At 42.7% G+C, this 19,837-nt stretch overlaps 1 protein-coding gene across 2 annotated transcripts in view; it reads right to left on the bottom strand.

Annotated features, from left to right (window-relative positions):
* Nucleotides 1-3,071: 3,071 nt before the first annotated feature.
* Nucleotides 3,072-19,837, bottom strand: part of Efna5 (ephrin A5) — a 284,402-nt gene continuing 267,636 nt past the window's right edge. The window contains exons 3-5 of one of the 2 annotated variants that reach the window (XM_075951317.1): nucleotides 14,796-14,861; nucleotides 14,288-14,368; nucleotides 3,072-7,442 (exon numbers count right to left, since the gene is read on the bottom strand). In XM_075951317.1, coding sequence (XP_075807432.1) covers nucleotides 7,321-7,442; nucleotides 14,288-14,368; nucleotides 14,796-14,861 — 269 coding nt within the window. In that variant the 3' untranslated portion in view covers nucleotides 3,072-7,320. The remainder of the gene's footprint in view (nucleotides 7,443-14,287; nucleotides 14,369-14,795; nucleotides 14,862-19,837) is intronic. The other variant, XM_075951316.1, reaches the window with a different exon arrangement.

Raw genomic sequence — 19,837 nt, 5'->3', positions numbered from 1 at the left:
CAGAGCTCTTAAGATGTGGGTTATAGTCAGGAAGGTTTCTCTCATTGAGGATACAGACAAACTGTGCTCAAATAAAACAAAACAACACAAAACGAAGGAAAACAAACAATAAAACCAAAAACCCCTTAGCAATTGACAAGAAGAGAAACTGGCAAGGATTATTTTCTCTTTTCTTTTCTTTCCATCTCTATTATTCATCGGCCTTCGGGGCTGCAATTGGTTGTAAAATGGTAGAGTTCATGCCATACTTAGAATGAACAGGGGATATTTTATATAAGCAACAGAATCATGCTTGCCTCTCAGTGTGTGCGGAGGTCATTGAAAAGCCTGTAGCAACCTGTGGTGGAAATAACAAACGGTTCCTTCTGTTGGGGCAGGCTATTCCCATTTCTTCTCCTTGGTCCTAAGTTGAGTCCAGAAATGCCCCCATGAAAGGGTTAAAAACTGCACCCTGCTTGGAAACTGGAAGGAGACTGAAGGCTTCCCTGGGAACGCTATCTGCACAGTGAGCCCCCCGGTTTGTAACTAGGTAGGCACTGAATTCTTCACAGGAGTGGCTTCACAAATCATTTCTTATACATGCTAACTAAATGCTTGGTGAAGTCCTTGACTGTTTCCTGTGCAATGCAATCCCCTGCCTCCTCCTCCTCCTCTTCCCTCTTCTATACTAGCCATTTCCTTATTGTCTGTTTGATTTTTGTTTTGTTTGGTGAGTTGGTTTTTTTGTTTTGTTTTCTAAGTTTGAGACAGGATTTCTCTGTGTAACTTTGAACCTGTCCTGGAACTTACTGTATGGATTTTAAGAAGAGGGCAGAACTGCTATAGCTTCCCCACCCAGAGTCAAGCAAGCATTCACGGCTCCATCTTCAATTAGGCACACATGTGAGCTTAGCCACTGAGCAACCTAACAAAATGGAAGGTATCACACTAAAAACTGACAGAGAATACAGGTCTGGTGAGTTATTTATGATTTTTGGAATATCTCTTTTCCAAGGGGAAAACATAACGCTTTCCAGAGCAGTTCCGCAGTGCTTTCTTAAAGGATTGAGATATTATTAGCTGAACGCGCAACTAGGCTTTGTGAAGAATCTCTAAGAAGCTGTTTTGCAAACAGTTCCCATGAAACTGTTGCGATCAATGAACAATTTCTCAGAAAGGCTTGAATCTTTATAGCACCTATATTTACTATTTGTTCCTGTGAGATATGGAATTCTAATACATATGTGTGCTTTATTCACAAAACACATGGCGACCTAGATGCGAAATGTCCCCTGTGACTTCTTATTTTCGGCACCTTGGATGACAACAAATTCCAAATGCATTTGGTTCCTGTGACACTGTTCAATGGGCCATCATCTCTGCTCCAGCTTGCTTTGCCATTAGTGTGGTTAGTACTCTGTTGAGACCTGTCTCTTCATCTGAAGCTTGCAGCTATGATCAAACTGCCCATCCGTCTGCAGGTTTTATACTGTGCTTCGTTCCCTTAATCACGTGTGTGTGCTCATGCATCATGGCTGTGTGTATACCTTGTGTGTGCACCCTCTACCGTCACCAAGACGCTGGACTGTTTCATGTAGGTCCAGCCTTGGATTCAGTTCCAGCTATATCATTTATATTAAAGTGGAATCTGAAATTGTCATTATTTTTCGCTGCCCTTATATCCTCCGGGGAATAAATGACAATTTCTGTAGGCCAACATATTCCAAGTTAGTTTAGTAACACTCACATTGTCTTGGATCCTCTCACGTTCATAAGCAGCCTTATGGCAACCACGAAAGGCCGCCCCATGACCTCATCTTTCTTAAAGTCTACAGTGGCTTTTCACTTACCTAGTTTTCAATTTTGTCACACACTTCTGATCTCATTTTGACTATTGTTTACATGATTTTCTATAACTCGAGTTTCCTAGTCTTCAAATCCCCAACTTTTCTCACTCGCTCAAAGACACAAACAAAAACAAAACAAAAAGACATCTACTTATTTGTGCCCATTGTAAAGACCTGACTTGTACACCATCACCTATAGATGGTTATTACTAGGTTTCCATGTGCACCCTGTCGCCCATTGTAAACTTTGAAAGTAGAGACTGTGAAGCCCATTCCACACAGCCAGCACTGGCTGAGAGCAATGCCATGATGGCCTCGATGCTTCGGAGGAAGGATGGTGGAGATGGCAATGACAACGTAATGCCGTTCTGGTTAGGATGTCACAAACGTGGTCCAGTACATCTGGTGAAAAGCAATGTGTCTTGGTTTTCACTTTATAAAACCGTCATTCTTCATTAGTAGGAAAAAAAGTTATGGTAAATTATTAGTGTGTAATGCCCTGCCGAACAATTATAGTAGGACAGCCTTGGTGAGCACAATGTGACTATCAGGTCATCGAAGCCAAGTTAGGACACACATGGGATGTCTAATATGTCATGTGTTTGTTGTCTCTCTACAGATGGACGCTGCAGTTGTCCTTTGATCAATGTCTTCCTCAAAGACAAAAATATGTGTAACTCAGATACAAAATGGGCTCCATACTGCCCAATGGGCAAAAAGAGTCTCAGGACAGCAACAAGTCACCTCTAAAATGTCACCACATTCAGAGAAAGAAACAGGGTCCTAAAGATACCATGTGTTTCGCCATGGTCACACCATGTAAGTTAATTCTTCCTCGAGAATGGGGATTGAGGTTTGGGCTGTACTGAAAGGGTTAATTCTACTGCTTCTCCGGAAGTGGAAGATGACTGTTGGATTAAATGGTAGGATAGAGAAGTTTGTGTAAAATAAAAATATAATGTGTATACTTCTGATGTACCTGCGTCGCTAAGAACGCAAGGCTTGCCATACTGCCTATTTTAAGGCTCAAATGCAGACAAGGCCGAAACTGCACCATTTTCTCATCAGATAAATGTGCGTTTTTTTAAAAAACCCTATATTCTTTGATCTTCCCATACCTTCTCTTATAGTCGTCATATTATGTCTCTGTCCATAAAGATTTTTTTTAAAAAAAAAATTCAGTAGCGTACAATTAGTCCCTAAAATAAAGGCGTCACTCAAGGAAGAAAGAAGGAGAAGGAGGGATCCAATTAAAATGACGAAAATCTTTAATTTTTATTTAGGTATACTTGTACGGACATGTGTATATACAAATACAGATCATATGGGTTTGCGTGTGTGTGTTTTAATTTTTTTTTTACATTTTCTATTATGTTTATATAATGTCGGCATTTCCAAACAGCACTCCATGAGAAGTGCTAAGGACTGCGAAGCAGGGAGCACAAGCACAGGGCCACACGGAGCTGGACGTCACACCCAGACGCACACACAATGAGTGGCTTCAATGGGGTGTCAAGGGTAAGCATGGAAAACGGATTCTGACTCATGGGTAACCTCCAACATGCCAGCATCTATTAAACTGTACAAACAATGGGAGTGAGGCCATTGTAGGGAGATTTGTCTCACATCCGAGCAGCTCTGGGGTAAAGGCATGGGAAAAAGTCAGTGATGCCAAACCAGAGACAGACCTGCCCATTCACGGCTCTGGGGGTGGGAAACGGAAGGTGGGAAGGCAACAGAAGAAAAAAAGGAAAAAGCGGAGGGGGCAGGCAAACGGGGGTGTCAGTGGAGGTGGTTTTTAAAAGAGGAGCTGGTGACCACAACTCTGAAAGCAATGAATAGAAAAGGAGGAGTTCAAAACGATTTTTTTTTCTAATTTTGTGAAATTAATAAAAATGGCTGCAGCCGTTGCTAAGGCACAGGAGAAGAACAGAGTCCCTGAAAGCCCACAGGTACTGCGACTCTTCCTTACACAGGACACACTGAGAGAAACAACCCCACTGAGCCTTCCTATAGGGACTGGTCTGCAACCATCCTGAGTCTGAGCCGTACTAGATACTGACAAGACTTCCTGGGGGTGGGAGGAGGGGGGGAGGATGAAAAACGGAAAACCAAACCAAAGTACAGAACCATTTCTAAGTTCTCTAAACCTTTTCAAACCACATGCTTGGGGTAGGGGGAAAGGACCACAGAGCTCCGACATCAGACCTTGAAAGCACTGAGGACAAAGTATCAATCGAAGCAGTCCTGTATTTTTTTCTGGTCCCAAGACGATGGAGCTGTAAGATTGAGTGGGCAATGACCACGCGAGTCCAGCATGGAGCAGTGTTCCAGTCACATGTGACTTCTCAGCCATGTATACATTGGATGTTTTCAAAAGCCTCAATGCATGTTTTGTATCCTGAAAGTCTACCGTTGTTCTCAGTTACAAAAGACATAAGAATCAAATTAATACTTTATTATCAAACACTATATACAACAGAGGTTGCTAATAATACAGAATTAAAGAACGCAATTTTTTTTTAACATTTTAACTTTTCTTTCCTCTGCCACCCAAGAAAGTACAGTACAAAACAATAGTCTAAAACTAACACGGACTGTTACCTGGACTATTAAAGGATACACAGTATCCACTAAACAGCCAGATCTTTATTCCCTGCTTCATGTTGCAAAGCCCTTGGCAACCAGGGGCGAAGGTCGCTGGGGTTTGACCAACTGGGGCTGAAGGGGCACTCCAGGGCTTCCCTTCATGCTTTTGAATTGTTTTTAAAATTAAACCCACTACCAAGATGCACCGACATCCTAAGCCCATAGAGGACTGTAACAACACCACAAAAGGCCACCAGCGCTTTTGGACAAGATAAAAACGGCCTGACACCAATTGTCTCGAGAACTCCACACAAGGGCATTAGCTACGATTATGTCACTTACACGTAGAAAAGCATATTGTCTACTGGTGTGGAGAGTTCTGCTTTAAAACCAAAAAAATACCTTAACCTGCGGTGGCATGACTGTGAAGTAAAAGGGTCTAATTGCACAGTGAAAAATGAAAGACAATGGCAGAGAGGGCCATGAGTAATTATTTCATCATTTGTTAGAGACAAATGCTAGAAGAAGCACAGAATTCACCTTTTCTAAAATGACATTAGAACTGCTAACGTCGTTAGGACTAACTGGAATTATTACAGGATCACTTTGTTCCCTTGACTGTAGTACATGCAGAATTATTTTGGTTCTATCGATCCATCTTAGGAGGGATTTCTTCGTCGTCCCCTTACTGAAATCCCACTAACCCATAAACCTGTAACTATTAATAAAAAGAATATATCTGGATATTACTGAGAGTGTCGAGCCTATAAATAAAGGTAAATCCAATGCTTTGAAATGTGGCTTCAGTGAAATGGTGGGTGCCTTCTATGATGAGACTCTCCCACTCCGGAGAAGTCTCAGATGTAGGAGGAAGAAGACAGACAATATCTTTGAGGCCGGCAACTCCACGCACATGGTTCAAGCAAGAGCAGACTCCAGTTGACTCCACTCCAAAGGGACCAGGTAAGCCCGGCTCACATTCCAACGTGTGTGAACTCTCTAGGGTGCAGTATGTTCCCAGCTGCCTTCCACTCACATGTTCTTCTAATTTGAAACTACTCACGATTCTAAGCAATTTCCGATTTCATGAAGTTCATCTAGAATGTGAACTCTTTTTTTTTTACATATACATCTTAAAAACGAATATATAAAAATTCCTTCTTTTCCTGGAATGCTTTCAATTTTCCACATGACATGATCATTGCATTTACTGACTTGCTTGTTTACAAAGGCATGGCTTCTGTTGATGTCGTGCAATGGCAGAACAAGGTTAGACCACCTTTCCACTGGGCTGACACTCTTCCCTGGCTAGGCTTTGGGGTTGAAAGCTCATGACACCCCGCCAGGAGAAACCCCGTACTTGTGTTTCCTGATAATCAGCTGGGACCATCCCCTTGGCTATGCTAAGGTTCTTTGAACAGGGTCATCCTGTGTTCATTCTCCTTCTGCCCCAACCCTACTATGAAACAAGATAACCCGCCCCCACCCCCATGTTTCTAAATGTATCAAGGGTTACCACCTTTTCTCACAAGTTTAAATAGGACAAGCATATATACTCACTCTCAGCATAAAGTATATCTAAATAATGTATTTTCTATTCTAGTGGATTTTTAAAAAAATATTTTGTCAAAGTCTTTGGGACTCCATCTTGTTTATCTCCCACAGATAAACATGTGTTCCCCCTACGCTTTTAGGCTGTGTCAGAAAGGGAAAGAAGAGAAAAATCAACACTTGAATTTTTATTCCAAACTTTGGAATTTTTATTCCAAATTTCCCTTTAAGCCCTCCCAAGTAGTGCTGACTGACTCTCCTGGTGTCAGGGGTTTGTGTCTGAGTCCCCTGTGAACACGGAGCTTGGAGCAGAACGTGGGCATCGGGGTGGGGGTTGGGGAAAGGCCACAGCACACTGGAGCTCCAGCAAAGCCAAACCGCATCTCCTAGGGCCACAGACTTCCTTTCCTTGTACACGTTGTCCCCAGAGGGGCAGGCAAAGCTATTCTACTCTCTACTCATCAACCCTGGCTTGTCAGCCTCGGGGAAGGTCACTTTATTCATAAAAATGCCTCTTTGAGCTCCTAAAAAGAAAAAGAAAAGTTGTAGCACCATGGTGATCTGTATTCAAAGGGAAAAAAAAATCAGGTGTGCACTGCCCAGTCACTAAAAAGTTAGAGGCACTCACACCGCCAGCAATAGATCGTTTTCTCAACATACACATCTTCTGCATTACCATCCCTGCATCCAACACTCCTTCCGGGAGAAAAAGCTTCTTGGGCACAGCACAAGTTTTGCTGGCAAGAACGCTTTGAGACAGTCCTATTTGATAAAAACAAAAACTAGTATCTGAACCTTGGAGAAGCCTGCTCATTTCTACACTCCTAGAGGGTATGGTGTAATCGTATGTCTACTCTTTATTCCGCCCCTCCGTACCTGACACACCAACATCGCGTTCCACACAACCACCTTACTGTCCTGAATGAGAAGGCATTAAGTACTGGATAGGAGAGAGATACCCTCTCGGCCTGGCCACGCTCCTTCCTTGTCTGCATACCGTTGACACCCTGAGCTTACAGAGGTGAGTCCGAGAGGAGAACCCACTGGTGTCGCTACAACGATTTGGCATTTTCATCTGGAGTCCATTGAATTTGGAAGGGGTGAGAGAAGTCAAGGACCAGGGCTGGGGATGGGGTGGGGTGAAGGAGGGCAGCGACGCGTTTAGCCCCCAACAACCCCAGGTTGTTGCTCAGAAATCAGGCTGAAGGAAAGAAAACAAAAACAAAACAAAAAAAAAATCTGACATCTGCCAAAAAACCAATAACAAGTCCCTTCTTGGGATGAGCAGTTAGGCGGATCTCTGGTGTCCCAAGACCCTGATGTTTTCTGTGACAGGTGACGAGAGGAGGCTGTGCTATAATGTCAAAAGCATCGCCAGGAGGAACAGTAGGATCGCCAAAAGGCGGCTGGGTATCCTTGGGGTCTGTGCCGCGTTCTCACCGCGGGATGGCTCGGCTGACTCATGTACGGTGTCATCTGTTCAAAGAGAAAGCACACATTCCAATGAGATTTCACATCCTTAATAACTCTCTCGCAGCAGCCCGCCATTAACAGACCTCGCCACCCTCTGCAAAGTAGGGTAATGAACCCTGTGCCACCATTGACTTGCGTGTCTGCATAATCGCTCATTATTTACAGCAAACAAAGGAGAGGCAGGGAGAATTGGACTTCCTTCACAATATTTATACTCTCTCTTAAAACCGAGGGGGGAAACTGTGCGTACAGTGTAATATTTGCTACATAAGCTACTTTGATTTGCTGCTATCGGTCGGAAGCACTTTGCACAGAACTTGAGGTAGGAAAGGGACCTCTAAGTCTGCAGTCCTGCGGGGAGGAAAGCCACGGATTGCGAGGGAAGGGGGAAAGAGTTATGTGGGCATATTAGTGGTTACACAGACGGGGTTGCTCATTTTCTGTGTTTTAGGCGTTTCACAGGATTAGTGGTGAATGGTTGTTCGGTGCCTACGTGTACTTTCAAATGTGGAAAATGAAGTGCCAAAACAACAGTATTTTTAAATAAACTATATATAATACCCAGTAAACATCAGAAATCCTGTGCCCACTGGGCTGCCTACAATTAGGAATCAATTACGGTGCTATTTCCATTACAGGCCCTGCATCTCCCAGATTAAATTACTTGAACTTGACTATTCTTATTTTTTATCAGGCTGAAGCTTGGCACATAAATTATCAGTGTGGATGCAAATTTTCCTCTAAATAAAATGGATTAAGTGAGTTAAGCTTCTTTTATTTAGCTATAAAGTGTTCTACGAGGCTGCCTCTGACTTTGGATCGCCTCCCTGATCTGCATGATTAACAGGCTTAACTTCGAAATGGGAACTTTGCAGTAATTAGTGCCCAAAGATAGATTGGAGGCCTGCCCATGAGCCATGCTATTCTCTAATGTGGCCCATCTCCTTCTTCCCATCTGGCCGAGCTTATGCTTTTAGCCCAGATGACCTCTGGACATGTTTCTGGGGCTGACAGTTGGCCTCTGAGCAGATTTCATTTCAGCATCACGGGGACGTCCCATGGGAACGCAAGCATCGCTCCTCGGGATTCGCTGACTGGTTAATCAGAGAGAAGTGTAACAAGTGAGACCCCAGTAATTGTTCTCAATTATGTAGACCCCCAGAAGACAGTCCCAAACAGCCCTCACTGACCTACATGGTGTCTCTTAGTAGATTAATTGTCCATTATTTTAACCTCATGTAAGGTCACCTACCACACATGTCATTATTAAGGATACTTTTTTTTTTCTCCATACAGGAAAGAGTCACACATTCTATTATCTGTCCTAACGGGAACTCTTTTTTTTTTTTTTTTTGGCTCACACTTTTTGGAAGTTTCTGTTCATCTCATTCACATCCCATGTGAACTAAGAAACATGCCTTCTCAGAATTAAGTCCTCTGCCCTGGTGGACTCTTATTTCGGCAGGTCTTCATCTAGGAGCCCCTGAAGTCCTTTGTTTAATTTGTCCTCCTCGCCCGGACTTTAGCAAACCCTGGATAGATTGCTTTCAGCTTAGGAGACTAGAGAAGGTTAGGAAGCAAGAACGAAGAGGCAAATCGCACACAGTGTAGCCAAGTATGCGTGGGCTCTCATCTTTTCTTTGCTCTTTTCAGCCTTGCTAATGCATTAATTAAATCTGTAGTTAACAGGAGGCAGAAGTAAAGGCCCTTAATAGCCCTGAAATTAAAATCCAAATCACATTCTTAAGAGCACCAATATGGTGTCAATCAAAACAATGGAGCACTTCAGGCTTAATTATAAAAGAACCATAAACCCCGAGGATTCCACAGCTCATTTTGAAACATCACTTATATTTATACACCTGAAATTACATCACCTACTGGGGTTCTTCTCCACCCTTTTCTCAATAACACATTACTCAGTCTTTCACCTTGTGAAGCTTGGAAACAACCTATTGTTAAAAGATACCCAAGCTGCATTGCTGAACTTGGGGCAAGTATGCAGAGCAGAGCTTCCCTGCTTCCCTCTCCTGCCAGAGGTTCAGCAAAGGTCATCCACCGGCCCAGGCTCACTCAGTACAAGGCACAAGGGACGAACTTGCAGAAGACCTGACTTTAACAAGAAGGAAGACTTCGGTGTTCTTCTAAGAGAAGCCTAAATTTGGATGCACCTTTCAAACGCTGCATCACAGATAACCTGTGGTGTTAGTCCTTCTGTGAGCTGTGTTGTCTGTTATTTTAATATCCCGTGTATTCACCTACCATACATGTCCTAATAACCTCCGTGTAATTACCTACCATACATGTCCTAATAACTTCCCGTGTATTCACCTACCATACATGTCCTAATAACCTCCCATGTAATCACCTACCATACATGTCCTAATAACCTCCTGTGTATTCACCTACTATACATGTCCTAATAACTTCCCATGTATTCACCTACTATACATGTCCTAATAACTTCCCATGTATTCACCTACTATACATGTCCTAATAACTTCCCGTGTATTCACCTACCATACATGTCCTAATAACCTCCTGTGTATTCACCTACCATACATGTCCTAATAACTTCCCATGTATTCACCTACTATACATGTCCTAATAACTTCCCGTGTATTCACCTACTATACATGTCCTAATAACTTCCCGTGTATTCACCTACCATACATGTCCTAATAACCTCCTGTGTATTCACCTACCATACATGTCCTAATAACTTCCCATGTATTCACCTACTATACATGTCCTAATAACTTCCCGTGTATTCACCTACTATACATGTCCTAATAACTTCCTGTGTAATCACCTACCATACATGTCCTAATAACCTCCTGTGTATTCACCTACCATACATGTCCTAATAACTTCCTGTGTAATTACCTACCATACATGTCCTAATAACTTCCCATGTATTCACCTACCATACATGTCCTAATAACTTCCCATGTATTCACCTACCATACATGTCCTAATAACTTCCTGTGTAATTACCTACCATACATGTCCTAATAACCTCCTGTGTAATTACCTACCATACATGTCCTAATAACTTCCTGTGTAATTACCTACCATACATGTCCTAATAACTTCCCATGTATTCACCTACCATACATGTCCTAATAACTTCCTGTGTAATTACCTACCATACATGTCCTAATAACTTCCCATGTATTCACCTACCATACATGTCCTAATAACCTCCTGTGTAATTACCTACCATACATGTCCTAATAACTTCCCATGTATTCACCTACTATACATGTCCTAATAACCTCCCGTGTAATCACCTACTATACATGTCCTAATAACCTCCCGTGTATTCACCTACTATACATGTCCTAATAACTTCCCGTGTAATCACCTACTATACATGTCCTAATAACTTCCCGTGTAATCACCTACTATACATGTCCTAATAACCTCCCGTGTAATCACCTACTATACATGTCCTAATAACCTCCCGTGTAATCACCTACTATACATGTCCTAATAACCTCCCGTGTATTCACCTACTATACATGTCCTAATAACTTCTCATGTATTCACCTACCATACATGTCCTAATAACTTCCCATGTATTCACCTACTATACATGTCCTAATAACTTCCCATGTATTCACCTACTATACATGTCCTAATAACTTCCTGTGTAATCACCTACTATACATGTCCTAATAACTTCCTGTGTAATCACCTACCATACATGTCCTAATAACTTCCCATGTAATCACCTACTATACATGTCCTAATAACTTCCCATGTATTCACCTACTATACATGTCCTAATAACCTCCCGTGTATTCACCTACCATAGATGTGCTAATGAGGGTACTTTATCTTACAGGGGAGAGTCATGTTTTCCTGTTTCTCTCAAATGAGAAAGTCCACTGCATGCTTTTGTTCCTATACCATACTGTTCACGAGTCAGGGTTCTACATGTCGTGCTCTGATTAAAATAGTCGTTGATGGGAAATTCTATGCACCATCACCCCCACCCATATCCCTCACCCATGGCAGTTACCGAGAAGCTGGAGACCATTTAGATAATTTGGGGGGAAATTTCAGAATTCTAAGTTGTAACTCCTGAGTGAAATCTACCCGAATGGAACTTAAACCTACATGTGAGAGATTACTAAGACTTGGAATAGTGGAGTGCGGCTTGGTGGAAGCGAAAGCTCCTCTGTAGAAGCCAAATGGAGTGCTGTCTCTTAGTTATAGGATCCCACCACACCGGGGGTTCGGTGGTTAACTGAGAACACTAACGATACTTCAGAGCATGTAACGTGACATATGTCTGCCCTGAGATCATCCTGGGTCCCTACAGATAGGAAACTGGCAGGCAGAGTGCGCAAGCAAACAACAGAAGACGAATTACATTCCACAGACAGGCGAATTAGTACACGCGGCTGAGAGCATGCGGTAGGATGCATTCAGGCTCCCTGCGTCTCCAGAGCCTGTATCTAGGGCTGGCCAAAGGAGAACGCTTGTTAAATCCAGCAGTTGCCACAGCGGCGAAGAACGCCAAGTGGGACGGACTAAATTCTCTATGAAATGAAGAGAAACACTCAACTCTGTTTACCCCATTCATATCGCCAGGCACTGTGGCTCAACCCCTTCTTATCACATTAGTGAGGATGCCTGCCAGCAATCTCTACACACACACACCACACACACACACACACACACACACACACACACACACACACACTCATACTAAACTACACTCTGCTAAACTTTCCAAACTTCTATCAGTAATATGTTCATGGATTTGGGGCCACTACGAATTCCAATTTCTGTATGAGGAAGAGCTTGTCCCTTAGAGACCCTGACATATGCCTATGTAGGAGAGCTTAGCGTTTCCATTTTATCATTATTCGAGTCCAAAAGTGATTTTCTCGTAACAGAATAGTCCTCAGTGTTCTTCTTCATGATCAGGAAACAAAACAAAACAAAACAAATCAAAAACATGAAATCTCTTATGTCTCTAGAGGTGCTAGTCCTCGCTAGAGAGGCGATTGACTTTGCCTGGAAAACAAGATCATGGGAAATGCACATCAAAATTCTCATCCTGAGCAAGTTTGTAACAGGCCTAACCTGTGGTTCGTTCTACGCATGACTTACTAGAGAAGCTAGGGGAAGTAACGTTTTTTTTCTGAACGTCTATACCTCTAGTAGTGGGAAGAGTCTCTTCTATGATCCCAACAAAGGGAGCTAAGGATATGAAGATTGACAAGCTGAGTGGCCTGGGCTGGCATCCTCGGCCATGGGAAGAAAGATGTAGGTTCTGTGGTTTTGAAAAAGCTCCTGTTTAACTTGTCCCTATGGTAGTCATAGCCTCAAGCTTGAAGTCTGGTACCTTGAACAGCCACGCTAATACGTTCAGTTTTTCGAGACAATTAAAATACCTCCACGTCAGCACTCACGGTCTTGCTACTTTCTAAAGCGGCGAACTGATCCCTGGGGAGCCACTAAGGCCTCAGAAAGCTCCTAGTATACACCTCCCATTTGTACTCTGAGTGAGATGGCTGCCTTAGAAAAGACCGGAGAACTTGGGAAACCCCTAACTCTTCCTGGCAGCTAGAGCACTAAGGCCGTTGTCGGTCTGGAGGCACAGCACTTACGCAGGGTACCGCTCCCTAAGGCTCAATTGCCGTTATCCCTATGACAACACTCCAAGGATGAAGCGGACTGTAAAGCCCTTTGGTTCCTAGAACTGTAAGAACGATAAGTCCTACTACAAATAAATAAATATAGCTAGATAAATAAAATCAAGCAGAAACCTTGTTGTTTACATGAGGGGGCTCAGATTTCTTTGCGAGGGGGAAATGACTTTATTTCTCTTTAGCTCTAAGGTGCTCATGGGCGATGGATAAAGAGCACTGTGAATATCCACCACGTAGGTGGATGACCTGAAGCGAGACGGGAGCTTCCACAGAGTGCTTAGAGGCTTGCTACACATCACAGTGGGGCCTCTGGTTGCGTTCAACGACCAGGTGAAATGTCTAAGCAAAGAGACGGCTTGTCCCAGTTTAAACGACCTACGGTAGGCTGCATTGAAAGTGCTTGCATGAATATTCTTGCAGCCTTTACTTTTTTTCACACTGATGGGGACGTTTGAGTATGAGCATCAGTAGTAGAAGGAAAAAAAAACCCTATCTTTAAAACTTATTTTGTCTGAGTACTCCAGGACGGCCGCTGGCTCAAGGAGCAGCTGTGTGTATCTGTGGTGGCAGCGGGTACGTGAGTTTGGGGCAACAGCACAACTGGATGTGTCCAGGCCAACTGCTATTAATAACAGGATAGATAATACCGGAATGAAATACAATGTTTTAGATGTTTCATCGATGCCCATACATTTCTAGAGAGAACTAAAGATGTTGAGTCAGTGTTTTTATGCGGTGGTTTTACTACTTTTATCCACGGATTTGGATATGATTTTTAAAAAAAAAAAAGAGAGAGAAAGTTTCATAAACATGTACAATAGAAATATTTTCTGTCTTGTTAGGAAACTGGCCTTCATCACCGTGATCCACCGACACACCCTGAGGATGCGGCAAAAGGCAGGGAGGTTTTAGTAGTCTGGTAGGGCTTCTATATTAGAATACTGCATCAAGTGAGTCCCGTGTCCAAGAAAGAAAAGTTGTATTCTATCCAGCATGCACTACACAAAGATACTGGAGGAATGAGGTAGGAGATAAGTAATATTAGCAAGCTGCTAGCAATGGGCAAAAGCAGAAACGACCGGCGCATGCACACATGCAGAGAGGAAGAAAGGAAAAACAGTACGGAAGCGTGCAGAGGTAGATGCGCTGGTTAAGGAGAGATTCTCTAAGCATACTAACCTGCTGGTTCTAATGAATTTTCTACTTTGTCGTTAACATCGAAAACACGATCATGAACACCTATAGTTTTCATACAGCTATCTATAACAAAAATAGAGATAACAGCCAAATATGTTAGTGAAGACACCCTCAAACTCCCATTTCTTTTCTTTTCTTTCTCTCTGTTGTTTCCTTTTATTAATGTAGGGATTGTTTTACAATCAATGGCACGTATCCACATGCCAACAGCGTTCCCATTTGCTGTGCATGTACAACAGTCTAAGAAGCAACAAGTTAGCAACTGCTGTGTACTTTTATAAACAAAATAAAAAATAAAGCATCATGAAGAATGATGAGGAAAAAATACGATGGAAACTAAAACATGGATGTGGATATACAAAACAGATACCACACAAGATTCAACAGTAAAAAAAAAAAGAATAAAAATAAAATTTTACCGCTGTGAACCAGACCACAGGATAAAGCATGCGCAGTGAAGGGGCCCTCTGGACTCATTCTAGGAACTTACTTGTTGGTCTCACGAAGACTTTGAGCTTTAGGCAGGACCTTCTTCCATTGTCTGGGATTGCAGAGGCTGCGGGGAAGACAAGGAGACAGGGCAAGAGAAAGGGGAGAGAACAAGGACCCATTATTCTTCGTTTTTCACATGCAAATAAATGGTCTACGTATACTCTTTTCAGGACATGCTCTAATTCTTGTCCCGAAGCTAAAACAAATAATACTTTTCAGCCTAAGACAAATGCTAGAGAGAGGTGACTTCCATGCTCCCATCTTCTCTTTCCAGTACAATAAAGGAAGAATCATGCAGGAATGTGGTAATCTATAGAAAAATGCTCAGGGCTTCTATTTCAAAGGCACTTCCCTTTAACTTGGTCTGCTATCAATTTTCTCTAAATCGGGAGGATAATGCCTGAACTCTCTTGCTCCAGGAACAACTCCTTCTCAACCCCGCTAGAGAGAGCCCAATAAAGCTCCACAGCAAGGAGCACTGTCGAAACCAGTAACAGACAGTTACGAGGCGGACTTCAACATGACCCACTTCTGCTGGGGAAAGCAGAGCTTTGTCTGTCCTGAAAGCTTGTCTGTCAGTGCTCGGCAGGTAATTCAATTAGAGGTTTTACTCAGAATTTGGCTGTGCTTTCTCTCTGACTAAGCCAGCCCCGCGACTCCACCACGCTATTGTAAGCACAATCTGCTATTGAGAGGGGACAGGGCTGCAGCGGGTACATCTATCTTCTTTTAATTTTCCGCAGAGAAGGATGGAATTAATAAAGTGAGTTTGCTAAAACACGACAACATGTTTCCAGTTATAAATCATCTGAGGAAGAGACTTTTCTTCCCCTCTTCCAGATAAGATCTCCGACTTTGCCTACTTTTTTCAGATTATCTCCTCGTAGCGCTCATAAAGCAGTGTCAGAAGGATTCTGAAGGGGGGCCGGATCCTCCAAGACCACATGCGTTTACCAACGCTCTCGAGAAATGACAAAAAAATCGCAGCAATGAGGGCCACATACTTTCCTCCCTGCGGACTTGCTTCAAGTGGTTTCTTTGTTCAGAAAAGCAGCTGACATCAATCAAAAGGCACATGGCTTAAAATGAGTTTGGGTCATGCCGAAAGTGAGAAAGAGGCATCCGGCAGTGCACATGCCTCCTCTCGTCTATCTTCCTCTTCCTCTTCATGGCGAGCTCAAAAACAGTGCTCCACATGAGGTGAGAGGAGTCAAGCTCCGAAGTTCTTCTGCATGAACTTCCTTATTTACAAAGTTACGGATCCCTGCGGGTCTCCTGCAGAACCTCCACGTTCAAGCGCTAAGGGACGTCAGACACTAAAGGTTCTCCACTGCCACTATTCAACACCTGTTGAAACTCTTAATTTGAAGACAGACTACAGAGGAAAGATGTTTTTGGCCCTCTGCATCTCTCCTGGTCTCCCCAACAAGCAGTTAAGACATGGGAACAGCTGGCTTTGCTGTAGGCTCTCATTAAATCAAAGTTGGGAAGACTCCCCCTACTGACATTAGCAGTAACAAGTGTGTTATTTAGGGCATAATATTTTACACTCTGTGGTTTGATCCCGGAAATGGTGTCCTTCCTGTGGACCTCATATGTAGCAAATGAACACACTACAAACACACTTCACACAAGTGACTCCAGCTCATTACAAAGCCCACGGGGTCTCAGTCACCATGAGGTCGTGGGAGATGCGCCACCGGCACATAGCACTCTTCTGAGCGGAGATGAAGGTCCCTCAAACTCCCTGAGCTTGGGTGTCATATGCTTGATTTCAATATGATGCTTCAAGATGAGCAGGCTCAAAATAATATCAAATGTAACTGTTCTGAGAGTCTTTTTTTTATTTCATGGAGGTTTTTCAGATATTTATTGAGGAAAATTAACCCCCAACATTAAGAAAAACTAAATAAAAGCCAATGTTGACCTATAAGAAAACTTATCCGCTCACAAATGAGACGTGAGCCTTAGCTATTGTATAAACAGCGTTCTTCAGTGAATTAAAGATACTCAGTGTACTTCCGTAAGATGGGAACTAAAAGGCTTATTCTCAACAGGCCCCCCTCGTCACTCGGTCACCTACTACCCAGAAAGCTGCAATAGCGACAGGACTGACCCCTTATGATGCTGATTGACTATTTTCCTCCAATCCTTTGGGACATTTATGGACAAATGATCTTCATACATGACATAGTTTATAAATTCATGTGTGAACTACAGTAGCCCAACCCCATGATCTCTAGGCCTACCCAGTCCATTGAATATAATCACAACTCTCTGGAACGACTAACCTGTGGGAACCCAAAAGTGTGAGCCTATACCACCTTGTCTGAAAGTCACAGAATTTTACCTTAGTTTTGCTCTTTCAAAACTGACAACAGGTATGGCTACAAAACAAGATATCCTGACCTAGGGTGTGGTTACTTGGTGTTTTGGACATTAAGATGGTCCATAGAGGTAGATCTGCTACCCCGTGATCAGTGGTCCGAGAATGCAAGCATACTTCTGCTCCTTCTTTTGAAATAGGAGGTTTGACTTAGGGAGTGACTGCCTGCAGGATACTTGGTAGGATGTGTTCACTGCCCCAAATATCAAATGCTTTGCTCAGGAATCAATGGCTCAATGTCTCAAGTATTGGAGCAAGGAACTGCTTCTGGTTGTTCTTTGTATCATGTTAAAGCGGTGTGTTGCCTTCTCCCCCACTTTTGTATTGGGGTATAAAAGTGTATGGAAAAGAAATGTGGGTGGAATTCAACATCGAGTATTTGCCGAGTTGCCCTCCCGGTACCATCCTATGTCTCTGTGCTTCTTTCTTATCTCTGTTCCTTTTACCTAACATTTCTAATCCTCATGCCCCTACCCTGGAATGTACGAACCCACCGAGGCTGGACTGTGTGTGGCAGACGTTATTTCCAAAAGGTGACTCACAACACCAACCTAAGAGGTGACCTTTGCTAGGCCCTAGTCACCTGACTTCCTATGTTTTTGCATGGAAACACAAAACCAAAAAAAATAATATAAAAATATATCCCACACATTACCAAAACTTCCTTTACTTATTGAAATTTTTTTTAAAAAAAGTAAGATTGCAGTTTATTCTATGTTAAATTTGTGATTTCTGCCACCTGTACTCCTTGGCTTCGAGAGGGTAGAGACATTAATTCTGTTTTAACTATAGATGGTTAGCCATTAGTAGTCTTGGAAGAGACGAGGCAATTTGTAAATAGTGTTTTACTTGTCATAAGGAAACAGGTGGCAGAGGGCAGAGCAATAAAACCACAAAATGACATTAATTAAAATGTATAATATTCCCACAAGTCAACGCAGAAATCAAATCCTTTCGGGATCATTAATAAGCAAAAGATAGAGCCATTGGTAGACGTGAAAGATGAAAAACCTCCATTCTGCCAGAACTCTGTCGGGAAGGGAACTAACTAAGGCCAAGGCCTCAAATTCCAGGAAAAAAAAAATATTATTTTGTAACAACCACCACTAACCTTACTTTAGTCAAAGTCTCTCTATAACTTTATAGATACAAATTATAAACAGTCATATGTACATTTTTTTGGAGCTGGGAAGTTGGGAGCCGGGACAGAGGAACCCACTAAAACAAACACATCCTTCCGTTCTACCATCTTAGCCACTAGTTCATGAACCTATCCATAGGCTCTATTTCTGCAAAGTACCAGTCAAAACACTGAGACGCCTAATGAAATACTAGCTGAGATTCTCTGGTCTTTTGACTTCAGAATATAACACTAATATGACAATGAGGGCCCCTACTTCATTCACGATCTCAGAAGCCCCAAGTGTAAGCATTCCTGAAGCCTCATTCCTTTGGTCTCTTGGTGCTCAAGTAAGCTTGGCTCGACATTTAGTCAATGAGGCACCTATGAGAGGCCATATTGCTAGCCCCCGAGTAAGTTCTTATAAATGTGATATTTAGCATTGAAAACGTGCTATTCACGCCTCAGGCCACTAACAGTCTACCCATCTAGACACAGCAAGTGTGCACTAGCACCATGCTTGACATGGGTAGCTTCTGCCAATCGTTCTCAACGTTCCCAGCAGGCTTCCGTTAATCCCCCAGTCTCCCATTTCTTTTCCAAAATCCCAATCCCATCCCCTTGAGTGTGGGCTGAGTTTAGTTTCTTGCTCCCAATGAACGGAACACAACAAAAGTTAGGACTTGTCATCTCCATGATTGTGTTCCAAGACTTGTTGACTTCCTTCTTTCAAAGCACGTAAAGCAATGAGCCTACTGTAAGATTCCAAGTGGAGAGACCCATGCAGCACAGATGCTTCCCGTCAGGAAATTGATAATCCTTAGAAAACACACCAGGATCTGAGTGTTGCTAACACTCACATAAGTGGGTGAGAAAAAGGGTCCTTCTTAGCCTTCTTAGCTGAGCCTCGAACTCACTGCGGTTTTGTGAGCTGAACCTGGATTCCCAACTTTCATCTAATTTGGCTGCTTTAGACAAAATAAGACAGGTTGAGCCAACCTATCATTCAAGCATTTACTGATGTATTTTATAAACAAAACCATGTGACCCCACGCTTCTCAGGACTGAGTTCTGATTGACTGACGAAGGCATAGCAGCACCCCCCCACTCAAGGATGGCCATGCCCTTGCTCCACAGAGCCGTTCACTCCTCATTCTGCGCTCTGACTGGAGACCTGGATCGTTCACTACTTAGACAAACCTGGGAGAGAGGTGATTCTAGAGTGTCTGTTAAAGAAATAGTTGCTTCTACTCTAGCATTTTTTTTTTAAAAAAAATGTTTTTCATTTTCCTCCTCATGCCTCAGTTCAATGCCAAATTACTGGGTGAACCTAAGTGAGTTTCGAAATAAAATGTGAACTTGAATGAATTGTAACAGAAAGAGAGAGTGTTTCTCATCAGATGGAGGAAACAGAGTAGAGGAGTGAGTTCGAAAAACTCCTCAAGTGAAAAAAACTTAAAAAGCAACTTCAAAGTCTTCCGATTACCTAAAAACGTCTATTAGTGATCTTCAATGTGCGTCGTCCCATTAAATA

The sequence above is a fragment of the Microtus pennsylvanicus genome, chromosome 17 (assembly GCF_037038515.1).
Source record: "Microtus pennsylvanicus isolate mMicPen1 chromosome 17, mMicPen1.hap1, whole genome shotgun sequence".
Taxonomy (NCBI): Eukaryota; Metazoa; Chordata; class Mammalia; order Rodentia; family Cricetidae; genus Microtus; species Microtus pennsylvanicus.
This window is presented reverse-complemented; position numbering and strand designations above follow the sequence as displayed.